Raw genomic sequence first — 19422 nt, 5'->3', positions numbered from 1 at the left:
ATTCTCTACCCTCGCTCTCACCTTTTTTCTGTTGAGATGGAGATGAGAACTAACACTTTGGGGAGCGCTTTTTGTGGTCAGGCATCATATTTATACTTAGTCCTCGCAAGCCACTTCTAGGAAGGTGGCATTGTTAACCCCACTTGAATCAAGAACATTGGGTCACAAAGCCAGCTCGACCTAGGCGCCCGTACTCTTCAATGCCTCAGTAGCACGGCCAGCCTCGAGGGGAAATTCGTTACAAACCCCGGAGAGAACTGGCTCCAAAGCCAAGAGGCTCGGTTACTATGACAACCAGCCGGCGCCTAAAGCTGAGCATAGAACTCCCAGCTTGCCCCGCGTGACGCAGCGCCGGAAGTGAGTGAGCACTTCCGGCGGCCTCCCCTTCGCCCTGGCATCTCCGCGGTACTCCTTTCCCCGGTTGTTCCTGCAGTCATGAAGGACGTACCCGGCTTCTTACAACAGAGTCAGAGCTCCGGGCCCGGCCAGGCCGCCGTGTGGCACCGTTTGGAGGAGCTTTACACCAAGAAGTGAGCGCCGAGCCGAAGGGCCGTGGGCCTCCTGGGATAGGAGAGCGACAGAGGGGACGGGGTGGGCCTTGATCTTGGTGGACTGAGGGCGCTCGGACCCGTGTGGATTGAATGGGGACAAGCTAGACAGAGAAGGTGTGCTGAGGGACCCGGAAGGCAGGACCGAGGAGGGAAAAGGGTGACATCCCACAGGACTGAGGAGGAGAGCCAGACTGGGTTTTGGGATCTAGCGTTCACTGCCTTCTGGACCTGTGACTGAACACATACCGATATCTTACATTTAGCCTTGTCATAACCTACTGTTATTTTTCTCAGCAGTCTGGAGAAACAAGACAAACCAGAAACCAGTGCATTTTTTTGCCCTGTTGATTCTGCCACTAGTGACCAGTGGTTGCTGGCGTGCACCCCTTCTCCGCGTGCCATGGCCCCTGCTTCCCTTGCGTTTCATATTGGGCTTTGTGCACCTAGAAAGATCTTAGAGTGTGGGTTTGTTTAGAAACAGGATGAATTTCAGAACAATATCAGTTGATAAACAACAACCTCTTTTTAAATACAGAATAAAATGTTAGCCGTGGGTTAGTGATTTTTCACAGGAAAACACAGCTCTTGTAATGCTCCCCTGTTAACAACCTTAGCCTTTAGCATTGTGTCTTTTGCATGGATATTCACTATGTGTTTTGATGATAGCAGCCTTCTGCTATTAGCAGATTTTGAGGGGGAAAAAATCTTGGTTTTTGGCAAATAATTGCTTGTGTAGCCCTTTGTACTTTTAGTGCATTTTACTTGCATTCTTAAGAATTAGCCTCTGGTTTCAAATGCGCTATGTCATTGTTTTAGAGATTTTCTGTATTAGCTCCTTCATCCTATTCATAGATGAGGAAACTGAAGCTCAGTTTAAGCTCCTTCCCTGAGGTAGTCAGCTACTAAGTAGAAGAGCCAGAATTTCAAATTCCATACATATGATTCCAAACTTCTTGTTTCCAGTCAAGGCTTGCAGTAACCCTTTGAGGTAATCTAGAAAGATGTTCTCCATTTATAGCTGAGAAAAGAAAGTGATCTCTCGGTGACGTAACCATTGAGTGGCAGAGACAGGGGAAGAACTAAGCTTTAAAAAGCATGTGCTCTAGCTTTCTTGTGGTAAACATTAGAGACGACGAGTGTTGTTATCTGATAGGACCATCGAAGGTGACGGCGTCTGTGACTGGCGTTAGGTTGTAGGTCTCAAGAGCCTTGTGTTTTTCAGGTTGTGGCATCAGCTGACACTTCAAGTGCTTGATTTTGTGCAGGACCCCTGCTTTGCCCAAGGAGATGGTCTCATTAAGGTAAATGATTTGCCATGCCATGTCACAGTATTTAAATATGCTCAGGTACTTTTTAAAAATAAAAGGTGGACTTCTCAATTATATATATATATGTCTACTCAGCAATCACTTTATGTCAGGTACCATTCTGAGTGCTTTACACATTTATTCATCTACTCCTCATAACAACATTAGTAGATTAGTACTACTGCTGTTCTGTTTTTCTTATGTAGAGGCAGACACCAAGAGCTTAAGTGACTCGTCATAGATCACAGCTGATAAGTGACAAAGGAAGATTCAAACATAGACATTCTAGCTTCTTCTAGAATCCCAGCCTTGTCGACATCGGTACTTGTCGACAGATGTTACAACTGCCATCGCTCCTCTTCCCCTCCCCCACTGACTCTGCTTGTTTCCCCCAACACTGTCCTGGACAGTGTGGAAGACGTGCTTCACTGGGAGTGGGAGGCTCAGTACCATGGAATGCTGCTTAGTACCATGCTGCCTCTAATAGAGCCTTGTAGAATTTTGTCAACAGAAAAACACACTCTGCCGGAGCCTTTCCCAGATCCCCTGCTTTCCACCCCACAAACCCCTCCCTTTGCCCAGATTTGTATACTGGTAGACTACTGACTCGGAGAAGGCAATGGCACCCCACTCCAGTACTCTTGCCTGGAAAATCCCATGGATGGAGGAGCCTGGAAGGCTGCAGTCCATGGGGTCGCTGAGGGTCAGACACGACTGAGCGACTTCACTTTCACTTTCATGCATTGGAAAAAGAAATGGCAACCCACTCCAGTGTTCTTGCCTGGAGAACCCCAGGGATGGGGGAGCCTGGTAGGCTGCGTTCCATGGGGTCGCTGAGAGTCGGACATGACTGAGCGACTTCACCTTCATGCATTGGAGATGGAAATGGCACCCACTCCAGTGTTCTTGCCTGGAGAACCCCAGGGATGGGGGAGCCTGGTGGGCTGCCATCTATGGGGTCGCACAGAGTCGGACACGACTAAAGTGACTTAGCAGCAGCAGACTACTGACTTGATGGACATGAGTTTGAGCAAACTCTGGGAGTTGGTGATGGACAGGAAAGCCTGACCTACTGCAGTCCATGGGGTCACAGAGACTTGGACTTGACTTGAGCGACTGAACTGATCTGGGACTACTCTTTGAAATCTTTCCTGATATCTTTCTCCTTGATGCCTTTCTCTTGGATTCTGAATGAATCAGAGGTGTATAAATGCATTGGAACTGAAAGCTAGTTTGTAATGATTGTTTCAGTTATTTGCTTTAATGGTACTTATAGTGAGGCTTACCACTTTGACATTCCACCATCTGGACTTCTAAGGTTTTCTTGTGGTTTATGTCTATCGGTTTGACATTTTACCACTCAAAGGAACTTGTAACCTTCTGTAAGCCTGGAGATTTTGCTGGCCATGCTATCTTCTGGATTATGTGAAAAAATGATAAATTAGAGCTGTCTCAATAGTTATTCCCTAAGGTTCTATATCTTAGTAGTGGATAACTCATAACTGCTCTTTTTTTTTTTTTTTTGCTCATTTCTATTGTTTGGTTTCTTATCTTCAAATCACTTTCACCTCATAGCAAAATATTTGCTCAGCCTCTTGGGAATGTGACATCATATTTAGGTCAGTAGATTTGTTTGCTATTTCCTTGGACAAAATAAAATTATTGGGCCCCAGCCCTCGTCATTCTCAGATAGATAGTATTGATAAAAATGCAAATTAATCATCAAAAAGGAATAGGGGGGGTTTATTTGAGCCAAATTGAGGGTTATAACCTGGGAGACAGACTCTCAGAATGCTCAGAGAACTATGCAACATGTTAGGGTAGAAACCAAGCCCCGGTCAAAAGCACAGTCATACACATGTGAGACACAGGGCAGTGCGTCAGAATGACGTCCTGATACTTTACATACAGTCCATCAAGGATGCACGGCCAGGTAGGGTCGTAGACAGAGAGCAGCAAGTCCCCTTGACCACTACAGAGCTGGAAAAACACGCCCTTCACTTAAGAAGTTACATTGTGGGAAGAAAGGAAGCATCGGTGTTTGTGGTGGAGCAGGCGCCCTAGTGCAGATGCGCAGTGCAGATGAGGGGGCAGGAGGCCCAGAGCAAGAAACGCACATGTGGTTTTTCTTGTCCTGCTTAAAAATATGAATTGTTTGTATTCTTTATTCAGTTTTAAGTTTATATATTTTAGTGTTTAATATAAATTTATTTCATCAGTAGTAGTCATGAATTTTCAGTCCCCAGAAATAATTTTGACTTTCTAGACTTAGTGAACTTTTTGCCTTAGAGAGCTTTTTTTTTTTTAGGTAATTTCATAAATCATAACATATCAGAGAAGTTGAAACACTCCCTCTTAATGATAAAGGTATCTTTCAAATTGTTGTCTGTAATGAAAAATCCACTTTATTACATTGACTCTTTGCTAGGTGCCTGATATGAATATCTAACTGGCTGCTACAGGTTCGTTTTTCCCCCTAAGTTTTATTGAGAAATAATTGGCATCTATGGACATGAGTTTGGGTGAACTCCGGGAGTTGGTATGGACAGGGAGGCCTGCCGCGCTGCAGTTCATGGGGTCACAGAGTCACACACGACTGAGCGACTGAACTGAACTTTGTTTTAGTTTAAGGTGTCCAGTGTAATGATCTGATGTACATATGTATGCAAAATGACCACCACAGTGAATCTAGTTAGCATATCACCTCACATTGTTCCTGATTTGTTTTTCTTGTGATGAGAACTTGTGAAATCCACTCTCCTAGCAACCTTCAGGTGTACTGTGCGGAGCGGTTAGCTGTCGTCGCCGTGCTGTGCGCTGCACTCCCCAGGACTTAGGTATCTTATAGACAGGAGTTTGCGCACTGACCTGTTCCACCTCCACCCCTGCTTCTGGCAGCCACCATTCTGCTTTCTGTATGAGTTAGCTTCTTAGGTTCCACGTGTAAGTGAGGTTAAATAGTACTTGTCTTTCTCTGACTTATTTCACTTCACATAATGCCCTCAAGGTTCATTTGCGTTGTCATAGATGGCAGGACTTTCATTTTTTAGGCTGAGTGATAGCCCATTGTGTATATGTATTAACCACATTTTGTTTCACAGAGACATTTCCATTTTTCAGTCTTCATACCCAGGGGAACTTTAAATGCTCCTTAGCCAAAGTTGACTTGTCTGAAGGTTCCCTCTCCCAGCTTTGCCCACACGAGGCACTCCCTTTGCCACCCTGTTGCCCAGCTGTGAGCTCAGAGGTTGTCAGCAGCTCCCCTCTGTGTGACCTGCCCACACTGAGCAGGTCTGCAGTTCACTTGCAGATTTCTCAGACACTCTGTCATCCTCACTGCCTTTGCTCCTGTCTCTTCTGTCATGACTACTCATGGCCTCAAGCTGTTCTGTTTCCTCAGTCCTTTTCCTTCCCGTCCTCTTTGCATCCAGCCATGTGTATAAAATACAAATGTGGTTGTACGTGTCCACTGGTATAGCTTTGACTTTAGGATAGAGACCAAGGCCCAGTCTCTGTGTCCTTCTGAAGTACTTCTAAAACATAATGCAGTTATTTCTTTGGTGCTTTTGCATATGTTTGTTCCTGTCTGGAATGGTGTCCCAACTACCCCGTCTACCACATCAAATTTGTCCACCTCTTACTGCTCTTCATTCCTTAAGGCTCAACTATCAGTTTCTGAAATAACCTTGGCAATCTCTTTCATGGGCTAATCCAGCTGTGGGCTTTTTTTCCTTGCTTTGTAACTCACAGTGTTGCCATTTGTTTCCAAGTCTGGCTTCTCCACTAGGCCAGAAGCTCCTCAGAAGTTCGGTTTTCGTCTGACACATTCTGTGCTGTAGTACTTAGTAAACAGTCTCAGTAAGTGCTCAAGTGTTTGCTGAGTGACTGTGATACTGGATAATGGGACATAATTAGCCTGCAACTTTCTGACTTCTGTTTAGTTAGTGAGCCTTTCAAACGGATAGTCTGTTTTATTCAGAGTACTTTGGAGGACAAATAGATGAGTTGGTCCTTGGGAGAGTCTCATGGGACAAGGTTCTAATTCTAAACGCTAGGGAAAAAAAAAAAACACTCTAGCTTTTCTCAGTAGTTCACTGGTGACCGTTTTTAAAATCATTCATCCGTTTGGCTGTGCCGGGTCTTAGTTGTGGCGCTCAGAGTCTTTCTAGAGTCCTGAAGAGTCTTTGTTTAGGAACACAGGCTCTCTAGTTGTGGCACAAGCTCAGTTGTTGCAACACATGGGCTTAATTGCTCTGCTGCATGTGGGATCTTAGTTCCCCAACCAGAGGTTGAACCCATAACCCCTGCGTTGCAAGGTGGATTCTTAATGCCTCGACCACCAGGGAAGTCCCTAGTGGTGATCATTTATGTGAGCTTAATAAGCCCCAATTTGGGTCTTCTGTTACTCAGCACATACTTAGGCAGTGCCTGCTGTGTGATGGGTATCATGCTAGTGTCTGAAGTCTTGATTTTGCAGAATGAAAGACATCCTAACCCTAACCCTAACCCTAACCCTAACCCTAACTCTCCATGTTTTGGTTCCACAGCTTTATGAAAACTTCATCAGTGAATTTGAACACAGGTAAAATTCTTTTGTTTGTTTTTGTTTTTGAAAATGAAGACATTGATTTGTTGACGTTCAAAGACTGGGTTTTTATTTCAGGGTGAATCCTTTGTCCCTGGTAGAAATCATTCTACATGTAGTTAGACAGATGACTGGTGAGTCTCACTTTGTTTCATAAAGGAGCAGATCCTAATGATAATTAAAATGATCTCAAAGTATAAGTTAATTGAGCTTTTGGATTTCAATAGACATAAAATTCTGAGTTTTGTATTTTATGGTCTAAGCCTAAAGGTTATCCCACCTGTAAAGATGGATACTTTACAGGTTCAACAAGACACTCTGTTGGCGATGCTTCTGACTTTGGTCTTTCTTTTCTAGATCCTAACGTGGCTCTTAGTTTTCTGGAAAAGACTCGTGAGAAGGTAAACGTGACGTCTGAGCCAGATCTTTTAAAACATGTGAATTACAGCCTGTGTCTGTGCCCACTGTTCACCACTCTGGAGACCAGTGTGTCCGTAGTCATGCACGTTAAGTCAGTGTGCAGACACCTTCCTTGTTACTCCACTGCCCACACTTCTGAGGTCCCTCATTTCTGATGTCTTTAGGTGAAAAGTAGTGACGAGGCGGTGATCCTGTGCAAAACCGCGATTGGAGCTCTGAAGCTGAACATCGGTGACCTGCAGGTTACAAAGGTGAGGTTGCCACAGTACAGATTGATGGTTGTTTAAAACTGTAAGGGGGGAATCCTAATGCTCCTCTTCGTTTATTTTTAAATAATTTTAAGTTACAGGAAAGTTGCAAAATAGCACAGAAGACCCTCCTTTGCCCTCACCTCAGGTTGCTGTTCACATCGCTCCTCTTTGCCCCGCCATTCTGTGCTGTGTGTGTGTGCGTCTGTGCTGTGTGTGTGTGTCGTCTGTGCTGTGTGTGTGTGCGTGTAGGTTCTTTTTTTTTTTCCAAAGCCACTTAAGAATAAGTTGCTAATATGATGCCTGTTACCCTTAAACAGAGTTCTCTCCCTTGTGAGCACGTACGTCCAGCAGGATACCACACAGGATGAACTGAAGTTTTACATTTTAATGTAGCCAAATTTATCAGTCTTTGTGGCTTATGCTTTTCACCTTGTCATACGTCACTTGATAAACGTTTAAGTTAGAAAGCATTCTTGCTTCCTATGTATAGGAAACTATCGAAGATGTTGAGGAAATGCTCAGCAACCTCCCTGGGGTGACATCCGTTCACAGTCGTTTCTACGACCTCTCCAGTAAATACTATCAAACGATTGGAAACCACGCGTCCTACTACAAAGACGCTCTGCGGTTTCTGGGCTGTGTGGACATCAAGGATCTGCCAGGTAACATGACCAAAGGGCTGTGTCACATGAGGAGCTTGCTCACATGACCTAGCAGTTGTGACATGCCTGAGGCACCTGATCTCAGAAATTACCCAAATGTGTGCATTTCTTCTAGAAGAAAGCCCATGTGCTCGGAAGCGTTGTTTGAGCCTTAGTTTTCGCATTTGTTTTCAGCCTTTAATTCGTTGACAGGGAGGCCGACCCTCATAGCCCCTTCACTGTCCCTGCTCCGGAACTGCTCCTTTCTGTGGTTTGCGTCAGGGAGAGGCAGAGTGATGTGGACGCCTTGACCCCGGCAAGGCGCCGTGATGGCCCTGAACCTGGGACTTTAGTCATGAAGCAGAAGTGCTGCACCCGGGGCAGCAAATCGCAGACGTCTCCCAAGGGTTTGGGGGTGGAAGAAAACTGACCAGCGACTTTGGGGATAGTGCAAGAAACACGTGTTTACAAGAGAACTTCTACCCTATTTTAACATGCATTAGATGCTGCACAGTATACCATTGAAGCTAAGGAGCTCAGCAGCTCCTAAAATTGTTAGTGCAGTTTTAATTGCTACATTTCAAGAAAACTGTATTGGAAAAAGCAACTAATATGGTCAAAAGAATAAGGGGACAAAATGTAGGTTAATTCTAGTCAAAAGAGGCTAAACGTGGTGGCTCTAAGCTGGATAAGAAACCGTGCTGCTTCCACAGCAGGCAAGGGGGGTGAGGAGCACACCCCCCCAGGAAGAAGATATAATGAAAATACAAGTAGATTCACATACAGTTAGGTAAAAATAAGCAACGAATGCCTTTCCTACCAAAGCTGTATATATGGTTCCAGGTACAGTCTGAGTCAGTCCAGTACTTAAAACGAGATAACTGATGTTAGGGCTTTGTAATAGAACCATTACAGAAAACAGTTTGTTTTTATGGGAGAATTCTGCGCAAAACAGAACTGGGTCTTAGGCCTGGAGTGTGACTGGAGCTGTGTTGCCGCCGTAGTGTCTGAGCAGCAGGAGAGAGCTTTCACGCTGGGACTGGCGGGACTTCTTGGCGACGGAGTTTTCAACTTTGGCGAGCTGGTACGTGGAGCAGGGGCACAGCTTCCTGAGCCCGGGGAGGCTGAGCTTCTGTCGCCGACCACGTCTGTCCTCGCAGCTCATGCACCCCGTGCTGGAGTCGCTGAGGGACACGGACCGGCAGTGGCTGATTGACACCCTCTATGCCTTCAACAGCGGCAACGTGGAGCGATTCCAGACCCTGAAGACCGCCTGGGGCCAGCAGGTCAGTCCCCTGGGATTGGCTGTGTGCCTGGGGTCACTTTGCTGTCTAACCCTCACCCTTCCTGCCTTTGCTTGTGCCGAGAGTCCTCTCGAAACACCAGCATACGCCTTGTGGTCCTGCCCCCTGGTGTTCGTGACAGTGGCACAAATCTTACTTTGTGAATTCTTTGTCTTGGAAAATCCTGGGTCTTCAGCTAAGCACTCTTGTAATAATTTCCTGAGAAAAGTGAAGTTCGAATCACTTGAAGCTAATAATGAGCCTCAGTGATCTAAAGTGGGAAATATTGGGGCTGCCCAGTTTCTTTTTCTCTGTTGACGACTGTAGAAAGAGTTTCAAACCCAGGCTAGGTAACCGATGTTGCGTTGCTTTACAGCCTGATCTAGCAGCCAACGAAGCCCAGCTTCTCAGGAAGATTCAGTTACTGTGCCTCATGGAGGTAAGCAGACCCAGGGCCTACGTGGTGACCTAAGACCCTGCCGGGAGCCGTGGGGCCCTGCAGACGCTGAAGGCCCTCGGGGTGCAGCTTAAGCTGTGGTGGTGGTGGTTCTCCTGCCCCGCCCCCAGCCACCTCTGCTCTTCCTCTGCCACCACCTGCTTTTTTAGTTTGTGTTTGAGCCTTAGCTTGGGTGACCCCTGCTCAGGGTGGGACTCCCCGTCCGCCTGTGCTGAGAGAACTGCGGCCTGCCTTTGCTGGCCTGCCCGCCCTCTGTCCTGCCCTGGAACGTAAGCTTCTGGACCACAGGCCCTTGGTGTTTCTGGCTCGTCGCGGGGTTGCCCGCTCCACATCCAGCCCTGGCACGTGGCAGCCTCAAGTACTCGTGCAGGAAATGAGCAATGACTGTTCCAGAAAGTGACCATAAAGCCTATTGCACCTTCTTGTCTAAGAATGGGAAGCTTAGTCTGAGTGAAGATAAGATATGTGACTAATACTAAGAAAATTTTAGTATCTGGAGTACTGATAAGGTCTATGTTTTCAGAGCAAGTATTGACAAAAATATCTTTATCAGTTCTCTGACGTACGAAAAACTTTTTTCAGATGACTTTTACACGACCTGCCAATCATAGGCAACTCACTTTTGAAGAAATTGCCAGAAGCGCTAAAATCACCGTGAACGAGGTATGTGGCTTAGACTCGGGGCTGCAGCAGAGCTGCTTCCTGGGCTCCGGACTGCGGTGTGAGCTCGCCGCCCCTAGGCTCAGGTCACAGAGACACTGAGCCGGGCTCCCCTCGTGTTTCACAGCTGGCGGGTCCACGGGGATGTGCGTGTTGGCGCCAGAGTGTCTTACACAAGCCCCTCTATGCGCAGGTGGAGTTGCTGGTGATGAAGGCCCTCTCGGTGGGGCTGGTGAAAGGCAGTATTGACGAGGTGGATAAGCGGGTTCACATGACCTGGGTGCAGCCCCGCGTGCTGGATTTGCAGCAGGTAATGTGCTTGAAATACAGAGTTCACCTTCCTGGGTGTTTGGGGTTGTGTCTGTGCTGTCTTTAGTTTCATTTGGATGGAAGCCATTTAGGAATAAAGCATGGTTAGATGAGAGATTTCAGAGAATGAATTACTGCTCTATGGACTAAGGGCTTTTCAAAGAATAATTGAATGCCAGCTTGAGATCTGAACCCTGTGTTCAAAGCTTACTGTGATAGCGGTGCTAGTTGTGCCTGATGATGGCTTTTAATCTTAAAATTGGTACTCTGATTAAATATTCTTCTGGATCTGTGATTTGAGCTAAAATCTGTCTTATTTATATTTTCTGGAAATTTAATCCTCTGGATTTCCTCCATTCTCGCCTGTTTTCTTTCATGCAAGTTTTTCTTAATGTCCTTCTGGTAAAAATTGACTGGGACAATCCCATCTCACACACCCAGCTCCCCCAGCTCTGATGTCCTTTTTAATAATGCTGCCCTAAAGAATTAGATGGGCATTTAGGACTGCCCCATCAGCTGCTATGATTCCCAAGTGCCTTAACACGCGTGTGTCCTGGCTTGCACACAGATCAAGGGGATGAAGGACCGCCTGGAGTTCTGGTGCACCGACGTGAAGAGCATGGAGATGCTGGTGGAGCACCAGGCCCACGACATCCTCACCTAGGCCCCGGGCCTCAGCCCGTCCGTGGAGAGGTGTTGCGTGGCGGGTGGCCCAGGCAGCAGGAAGACCTGCATTTAATCGGGGGTGGGGGTGGGAGTCAGTTTGGAGTATGGACTGTTCTTCCTGGGCCAATTGCCACGGAGGACTGTCATTGACGACGGAGCCAGCCATAGGCAAAAGCCTCCTTTGTGGATGCTGCTGTAGCCCTCAGTGGAGAAGGGTCACTGGGGCTCAGGTGAGGCAGCGGGAATGTGTGGGTACCTCCAGGAATGGGGAAGAAAACCCCTCACAGGTGGAGGGCACCCATTCCCGCACTGGCCTCCACTGCACCCACATGTGTGAATGGCTTCTCCAATGCGGCTTGAGGACGTTTCTGTAATAAATGCCTTGCTCTGTCCTTTTTATGGTTCTGTTTCCTTAGGCTTAGCTCCCAGGTCAAGCCTATGCCTGAAGTGGTTAAAAAGCAGGAGACTGAACCTGGTGGAAATTTGGCTTTGGTTCTCACTGTCTACTCTGAGAAGAAGGCATCCCTGACCACACTGGCCATGGGGCAGAGCCAGAACAGAGGGTGGTGGGCACAGCAGCCAAGGAAGCAAGTCCTGCCTGTATTGTTGCTCAGGGAGACGTGGTGTCTGTTTCCTTCTAATATGTGTCTTCCCATTGCCACTGAGCCAGCAGCTTCTGTGGCCCGAGTACCCCGATGCTGATAGGAACCAGCTTTCCGACAGCCCAGTCCTGGGCATCCAGGGGGAGTGGGGGAGGTGCCTGATGCACATACAGAGAATCACCAGAGACGTGAGGAAAGAGGAGGGCTTTAATCTGATCTTCCTGTCTGTGCCAGGTGTGGGGCCCGCAGAGCCTTCATGCTGCTGAGCTCTTCTTGTAGTTATCCAGGTGGTACAGGACCCAGCCGGCAGGAAGCAGGAAGCTGAGGAACGTCACAGAGAGCCCAATGGCCTGCTCCTGGGTCGAGAAGACACACATGAGCCCACTTGGCCCAGGCCCACTGCCTCTGCCCCTGGGGCTTAACCAGAGCAGGGTGAAGAGCTAGACACGCGGCCCTGCCCCTTGGCTCCCACTGGACCCTGGGCCCAGCAGTGTTCGCTCCATCTGCCCCAGATAGCCTTATCTGCAAGATGTGAGCAGTGAGCACTGCCATGGTAACGGAGGACAGCCTACTGGCCTCTGTTCTCTGGGTGGGGCCTTCTATCACAGCCCCACCCTCTGCCTGAGAGCCTGGCCTGTCCTTGACCTTGAACTGCTTCCCACCGAGCGTGATGTGCGCCCTCCCTCCTGGTTACCTGCGGACTTGTGCACGTCAGGTGTGCTGTCAGGTTGCCTGGAACAAGTCCAGGGCCCTTTCTCTGAGTGGTGGTCCTGTTCAGAAGCCTGGGTGGGATTCCCTATACGTGTGTGCGCACGCGCATGCATACACATACGTAGAGGCCACGCCACCTGGCACCCTGTGTTCTCAGCGGCTGCACCCTTGGAGCCCAGTTCCAAAGCACCAGCTATATTTCACCTTCATTGTTTCCTCCTGAGACAGCCCAGACTAGTCGCCCCACCCCTCCCCAGAGTGAATCACGACGCCAGGTTTGAGACCAATCCTTCCTTACTGACTTTTCACCCCCAGAGATTTAAGCAATGTTGGCCCAGAATAGGGACTGAAGGCTGGGTTCAGATCTAGTCCTATGACCTTGGGCAGTGACCTTGGCTTATTTATGCTTAAAATAGAGATAGGTTGTTGACTGTCCTGGAGCCCCAGGGTCGCAGGTTTGCATTTTCACCTGGGCTCTCACAGACCCTCAAAGCAGCCCACTCTGCTTTTAATAGGTGGTAAAGCGAGGTGCCCTGGGCACCCCCCGACCTCGGCCGGCAGCAGTGTTGTTTACAAGCGGGGCCTGAGAGCAGAGGGCCCCTGCCCACCGACTGACTGCAGCTTTGGGAGCCTGGCCTGCGGGTGATGGCTGCAGGGACCCCATTTGGAAACTTGGGACACTTCCAGCCTGGTGCTCCTGAGACTGAGCACCAGGATCCCCTCTGTAAGCAGGCCTGAAGGAAGCCCCTCTCCCCTCTGCCTCCTGCCCCAAACCCACCTCATCCTGAAAACATCTCAGGACCACCCACTCGCCCTGCCTGGGGTAGGGGTCCCCACCCCTCACCCCCCACTCCCCACTGCCTTGGTGGGACCTACCTTCGGAGAAGTGGGTGTTTTGGCTGGCTTGGCAGTGATGTGTGCCTTAGGGATCGCCCAGCCCCTCAGCGGGGCTTGCAGCAGCCTGACGGTGGGGGCCAACCTCAGCATAGTTGTAGGGCTGAGCTCCTTAGTCTAGTGAAGTTCCGGGTGTGCACGCGGTGTGCCCTCTGCTCACTTGGTTGCTGGAGCTTTTTATAGCTCACGGAAGCAGCTGCAGCTGTCCCCTCCTGTCACAGGGCTTGGCAGAGGGAAGCCTGCTTGGAACTGTGAGAGAAAGGGCCTCAGACCAGCAACTCCAGGCCCAGCCCCTGCTATGGCTCCCGAGGGGGCCTTAGCCCCTCTGGAAAGGACGTTCACTTCTTTGTGGGGAAGGAGCTCAACAAAAGAGCAGGACCAGAGAAGTTGGTTTGAGAAGGCAAGAGGGAAAAGTGACATAATTTAAGAGTTAACCCTAAATATCTGGGAAGTCAGCAGGCAGTGCGCTGTGGAGCTACTATGAAGTTCTCTGACGCTGGAATTCTGGTTGAATGGTCAGGCCTTCTCTACCTGAACATACTGGGCAGCCCGCTCTACCCTGGGCACAGCCCGGGTCTAGCCCAGAGGCCGCTGTTCGTCAGCGGCTGGGCTGCGGGGGAGCAGAGGGGAAGTTGAGCAGACGAGACACTTCGAGGATCTGCCTCCAGGCCCACGTGCGGGGACAGGTGCTCAGGGCTGAATGCCCTGGGTCGGCACCACCTGCTGGCCCCGGGAGGTCGCTGTAGCGCTGCCGGTCACTGCGTGTGAGCTGAAGCCTCTTTCTCTTCTGCAGGCGATGAGCTATTCATCCCCTCCCACACCAAACGCTGCTTAGTGAGTTTGTTTTCACGCTGAGAGTCTTCCACATTCCTTCTGTGCAACAACCCCTCACCCGCTGCAGTGAAAACCCTGTGCTAATTTCCCTGAGAGAATGGAAGTGGCCAGAGGAGACCGCTGCCTGGCCCATCAGTGTCCTCTGGAGAGCAGAGAGCCATCTGTGGGGCCCAGTTAGCCTGTGCCCTCAGACTGCCTTCTGCCAGAGGCCAAAGGTGTCATCTGTCCTGGCCTGGGGCTCTGAGTGCCTAACCCACTGAACCCACGCCTGCCCTCCCCACCCAGCCTCCACAGGTGCTCCCCAAAGCAGCCAGGACGCGCCTTCCAGAGTACTCAGGTCTCCGCACAGCTCTGCCCAGAACCCTCCAGCAGGGCCCAGAGGCCTGAGTGGTCTGGCCGCTGCCACCTGGCCCTCCCTGCTCCCCTTGCACCCAGCACTGGCCTCCCGTCTTGTCCTGGACGTGCCACAACCTGACCCACGCCGGTGCCTCAGTCTAGGGACCTTCCCCTCAGCCTCTCGTGTGTCTTCAGGGCATGCAGGCCCTTAGCAAGTGACGTCTCCTCGGACGTATCTTGTCAGGCCCACAAGGGCAGGGACTAGTGCGTTCACCACTTTGGGGGCCAGAGAAGGTTTTCGGTCAATGTTAAATGGATGGAGGGTGGGGAAGGAAGGGATGGGTGGACGAGTGGGCAGCTAGGAGGCTGGGCGGAGCCTCAGTTCTGCGCCGCTGAGGGTTAAGCTGGAGGAGTGCAGAGTCCGAGATGATAGGAAACTGCGGGGTCACGACCCACCGTCAGAATGACTAAAAGGTTGTTGGTGACAGTGATCAAGGCCTCATCTGTCTCCAGACCAGGCAGTGTGGGTGTGAGCCCAGGGGCCAAGCAGCAGGACGTCTCACCACGTTGGTCCTAAGCCCCAGACTTAGCGTTGGCCTCCGTCCTCATGAACGATTACACCCCGATGGTGACTGATGATGTGACTGCATTCCCCAAGGAACATCAGTCTACCTGTTCTTCCCTGGGGGCTACACCTGTTCTAAATGTGGGACTCGCTTCTGGGCTCCCAGCCCCGCCTTCCCGGGCCCCAGTCTGACCGTCCTGTAACTTGGTTTCCCAGGAAGGAGCCAAGTCCTGGGAGGCCAGAGGAGGAAGTGTGTCCTGAACATTATCTCCAGCCTCAGGCTGTGGGGGGCGCTGCCCCTCCCCTAGAATAATCCCTTCCGCCTGAACCTTTAATTATAGCTTTGGGGTTCAGTTGGAGATAAAGCTGTGGATCAGAGGCTCAGTCATCCTGCCCGTGGCATTTCTTCTCTCACAGATAAGACCTCCTGCCCCCATCGTGCAGGCCTGGCTCTGAGGGAGGCCTCCTTCTCCACCCATCCCGGCTTGAGGAGCTCGAGGTGTAGGTGGGGGGTGGGGGGCAGTAGAGTGCCCGTTGTGCTCTGGGGCATGAGCCCCAGGCTCCCAAGAAAGACCCTGGCCAGCCCAGCGCGAGTGGGTGGAGCCCAATTGAGGAGCAGGACAGGGGAACTGGAGGCCACTCTCCAGGGGAAAGAGATTCCAAGCCTGTGCTCAAGCCTGGATGGACACTCCAGCCTGCCTATCCACCTTCCCCAGCCCTTTTGACCTTCCCAACCGTTCCAAGCATAAGCCGGCCCACCTCGCCCTCTGTTCACGCAGCTTCTGGGGCTCAGCTTCAGGCTGCACCCGAACCGGGATTTCAGCCCCCAGAACCAGTCATTCAAACCAAACTCTATGCCAATCCCTGCTCCCCCACCCACACTGAGGCTGCCAGAGGTGGGAAGCCCGGCACAGCCTCTCTCTCCATCGCCCGAGGTCAGGCTGCCCCGCCCCACACACAGTGCAGCCCTAAGTCCTCGACTCCCTTGCTCCACTGGAGTCTGCCTTTTCTGGAAAGAAAACAATGTGCCCTGTGGAGAAAGCAGTGGTGGCCAAGTGGGGGTCACTTTGAACAAGGAAGTAAAGGGCCCTGAGGGGGGCAGGGTGGGGACAAGGACCCCCTGCAACAGCTGGACAAACCGAGCCGCAGAGGGAGCACAGCCAAAGGCTGGGGCCGGCCAGACCCGTTCTGGCCTGTCCTGGGGAACATCAGGAAAGCCTCGCAGGGCTGTATGGACAGAGGTACCCCTTCTTCACCCTCAGCACATGTCTGTGGATCCGGGTCTGAGCTGGATCTAGGCCCTAGACCTGTCCCTACTGCCCCCCAGGGCAGGGAGATCAGCCACCGTGCACACCATCCTTCCCAGAGGCCACCCGGAAGTTCTGGGGCAGACTCTGTGGACACGTGGCACCACCCTGTGTCCACATTCGGAACCACAGAAGCTCTTGAGGAAGAGAAGCACAGACCATGGGGCACAGCCCTACTCTGTAGCAGCATTCTAGACATCAAGGACCCAGACAGAATGCACACGGATGCAAACATTTGCATCTTATTTTTATTGCATTGGAAATCTGTTTTCAACACATAAAATATAGCTTCTCAAAGTATGCTGTCTAGACCAGAGCAACAGCATCACCTGGGACGTTGTTAGAACTACCAGGAGCTCCGGATGGTCCCAGTCATCTGTTACAAGACGTCCCTGGCCCAAGGCTTTCTGATGCGCAGTCAAGTTTGAGAACTATATTCATGTCATATGAAAGCTTTATGCTTCATAACCACTGAAAACTAAATGACCACTTTCAGAGAGGTTAAAAATCTCACCCAGGCTGCAAAACTCACCTCGCACTCCCTTAACCTACAAATATGCACCTCCACTAAGTATTTTTTAGGTTTAGCAAAATGTACTGAAACCGAGGGTCACCGGCAGAGATTTTGTGAGAGGCCTGCTGCCCGATTTCTGCCCCCAGCCCCCACTTTGCACACCCCTCCTCTGAAACTCAGCTTCTACCCTCTTCACACAGGACGTGCTCACAGACAAGTGCTGGTGCCCAGGACCAGGGCATTTTCACAGTTCTGTTGGTTTGGTGGTTAGTTTCATGTTTCAGCTCGGCTGGGCCATGATGCGCAACATTTGGTCCAACATTGTTCTGGGTGCATCTGTAAAGGTGTTTCTGGGGGAGATTAACATTCACAGTGGGGGACTAGGTAAAGCAGTTTGCCCTCCAAAATGTGGGTGGGCCTCGCCCAATCAGAGGACTGAATAGAACAAAAAGTTGGCCCTACCGCGAGTGAGAGGACTCCTCCTGCCCGACTGCTTCATCTGGGACATGGTCTCTTCTTGCCTTCAGACTCAGCTGAAACGTTAGCTCTCACCTCTTGCAGGGTTTCAAGCCTGCGTTTCTCAGGACGGAGCTGACTGTCGGGCGTCCTGAGTCCAGCTCGCCAGCTACAGGTCTTGGGACTTCTCAGCCTCTCTGGTCACGTGAGCCACTCCTTATAATAAATCTACATCTGTATCTATATCCTGTTAGTTCTGTTTCTCTGGAGAATTTCAGCTGATACAGTTGCGTGCCATGTTTTGCTGCAGTCAGTGAACCAACATTGATAAGCACTCAGTTGTCTCAGTCGTGTCTGATTCTCTGCGACCACATGGACTGTAGCCCGCCAGGCTCCTCTGTCCACAGGATTCTCCAGGCAAGAATCCTGGAGTGGGTTGCCACGCCCTCCAGGGGATCTTTCCACCCAAGAATCAAAGCTGGTGTCCTGCCTGCAGGTGGATTCTTCACCCATGAGCCTCCTGGGAACCCCCAGTATTGATACACCATTATTAAATAAATTCCGTAGTTTCTTCATATTTCTCACTTTCTCTCTGATGTCCCAGGGCCCCATCCAGGGCCCACATGACAGTCCTCTCATCTCTGTAGTCTCCTCTGGGCTGTGACCAGTCTGACTTTCCTTGACTTTGATGAAATGGACAGGTTTTGAGAACTGTTTGGGTATGTCTTTGGGAGCCCCTCTGTTAGCATTTGTCTCCCGCTCTTCAGGATTATCGGGGTTATGAGGTTTGGGAGCATGACGACAGAGGTAGAGCGCCCTTCTCGTCACACCATATCGAGGGCACAGTCCAGATCAGTGTGGGCTCATGCATGTTTGTCTTATACTTTGGGTTTTAATCAATACTATTGTACATCACCAGATGGTCAACACCGAAATCAGATTGATTATATTCTTTGCAGCCAAAGATGGAGAAGCTCTATACAGTCAGCAAAAACAAGACCAGGAGCTGACTGTGGCTCAGACCATGAACTCCTTATTGCCAAATTCAGACTTAAATTGAAGAAAGTAGGGAAAACCACTAGACCATTCAGGTATGACCTAAATCAAATCCCTTATGATTATACAGTGGAAGTGAGAAATAGATTTAAGGGCCTAGATCTGATAGATAGAGTGCCTGATGAGCTATGGAATGAGGTTCGTGACATTGTACAGGAGACAGGGATCAAGACCATCCCCGTGGAAAAGAAATGCAAAAAAGCAAAATGGCTGTCTGGGGAGGCCTTACAAATAGCTGTGAAAAGAAGTGAAAAGCAAAGGAGAAAAGGAAAGATATAAACATCTGAATGCAGAGTTCCAAAGAATAGCAACAAGAGATAAGAAAGCCTTCTTCAGCAATCAATGCAAAGAAATAGAGGAAAACAACAGAATGGGAAAGACTAGAGATCTCTTCAAGAAAATCAGAGATACCAAAGGAACATTTCATGCAAAGATGGGCTCAATAAAGGACAGAAATGGTACGGACCTAACAGAAGCAGAAGATATTAAGAAGAGATGGCAAGAATACACAGAAGAACTGTACAAAAAAGATCTTCATGACTCAGATAATCACGATGGTGTGATCACTGACCTAGAGCCAGACATCCTGGAATGTGAAGTCAAGTGGGCCTTAGAAAGCATCACTACGAACAAAGCTAGTGGAGGTGATAGAATTCCAGTTGAGCTATTCCAAATCCTGAAAGATGATGCTGTGAAAGTGCTGCACTCAATATGCCAGCAAATTTGGAAAACTCAGCAGTGGCCACAAGACTGGAAAAGGTCAGTTTTCACTCCAATCCCAAAGAAAGGCAATGCCAAAGAATGCTCAAACTACCACACGATTGCACTCATCTCACACGCTAGTAAAGTAATGCTTAAAATTCTCCAAGCCAGGCTTCAGCAATATGTGAACTGTGAACTTCCTGATGTTCAATCTGGTTTTAGAAAAGGCCAAGGAACCAGAGATCCAATTGCCAACATCCGCTGGATCATGGAAAAAGCAAGAGAGTTCCAGAAAAACATCTATTTCTGCTTTAT

General features: G+C 49.7%; 1 protein-coding gene and 1 long non-coding RNA gene across 2 annotated transcripts; one reads left to right on the top strand and one right to left on the bottom strand.

Moving 5' to 3' along the window:
• The first annotated feature begins 344 nt into the window (after positions 1–344).
• Positions 345–11522, top strand: PSMD13 (proteasome 26S subunit, non-ATPase 13). Its single transcript, XM_005910448.3, has 13 exons — positions 345–530; positions 1774–1852; positions 6406–6440; positions 6522–6577; positions 6801–6844; positions 7028–7114; positions 7605–7776; positions 8760–8839; positions 8916–9041; positions 9415–9477; positions 10078–10158; positions 10349–10465; positions 11033–11522. The coding sequence occupies exons 1-13, from the start codon at positions 436–438 to the stop codon at positions 11126–11128; spliced, it is 1131 nt and encodes a 376-aa protein (XP_005910510.1). The 5' UTR covers positions 345–435; the 3' UTR covers positions 11129–11522.
• Positions 11523–11921: 399 nt separating this feature from the next.
• LOC138984906 (uncharacterized) lies at positions 11922–13667 on the bottom strand. Its single transcript, XR_011462149.1, has 2 exons — positions 13320–13667; positions 11922–12088 (listed from the first exon to the last, which is right to left on the bottom strand). It is a non-coding gene; the product is annotated as an uncharacterized lncRNA (long non-coding RNA).
• Between the last annotated feature and the right edge of the window lie 5755 nt (positions 13668–19422).

Source organism: Bos mutus, chromosome 23 (assembly GCF_027580195.1).
Source record: "Bos mutus isolate GX-2022 chromosome 23, NWIPB_WYAK_1.1, whole genome shotgun sequence".
NCBI classification, from domain to species: Eukaryota; Metazoa; Chordata; class Mammalia; order Artiodactyla; family Bovidae; genus Bos; species Bos mutus.
The sequence above is the reverse complement of the archived record's forward strand: the minus strand, read 5'-3'. Positions and strand labels throughout refer to the sequence as shown.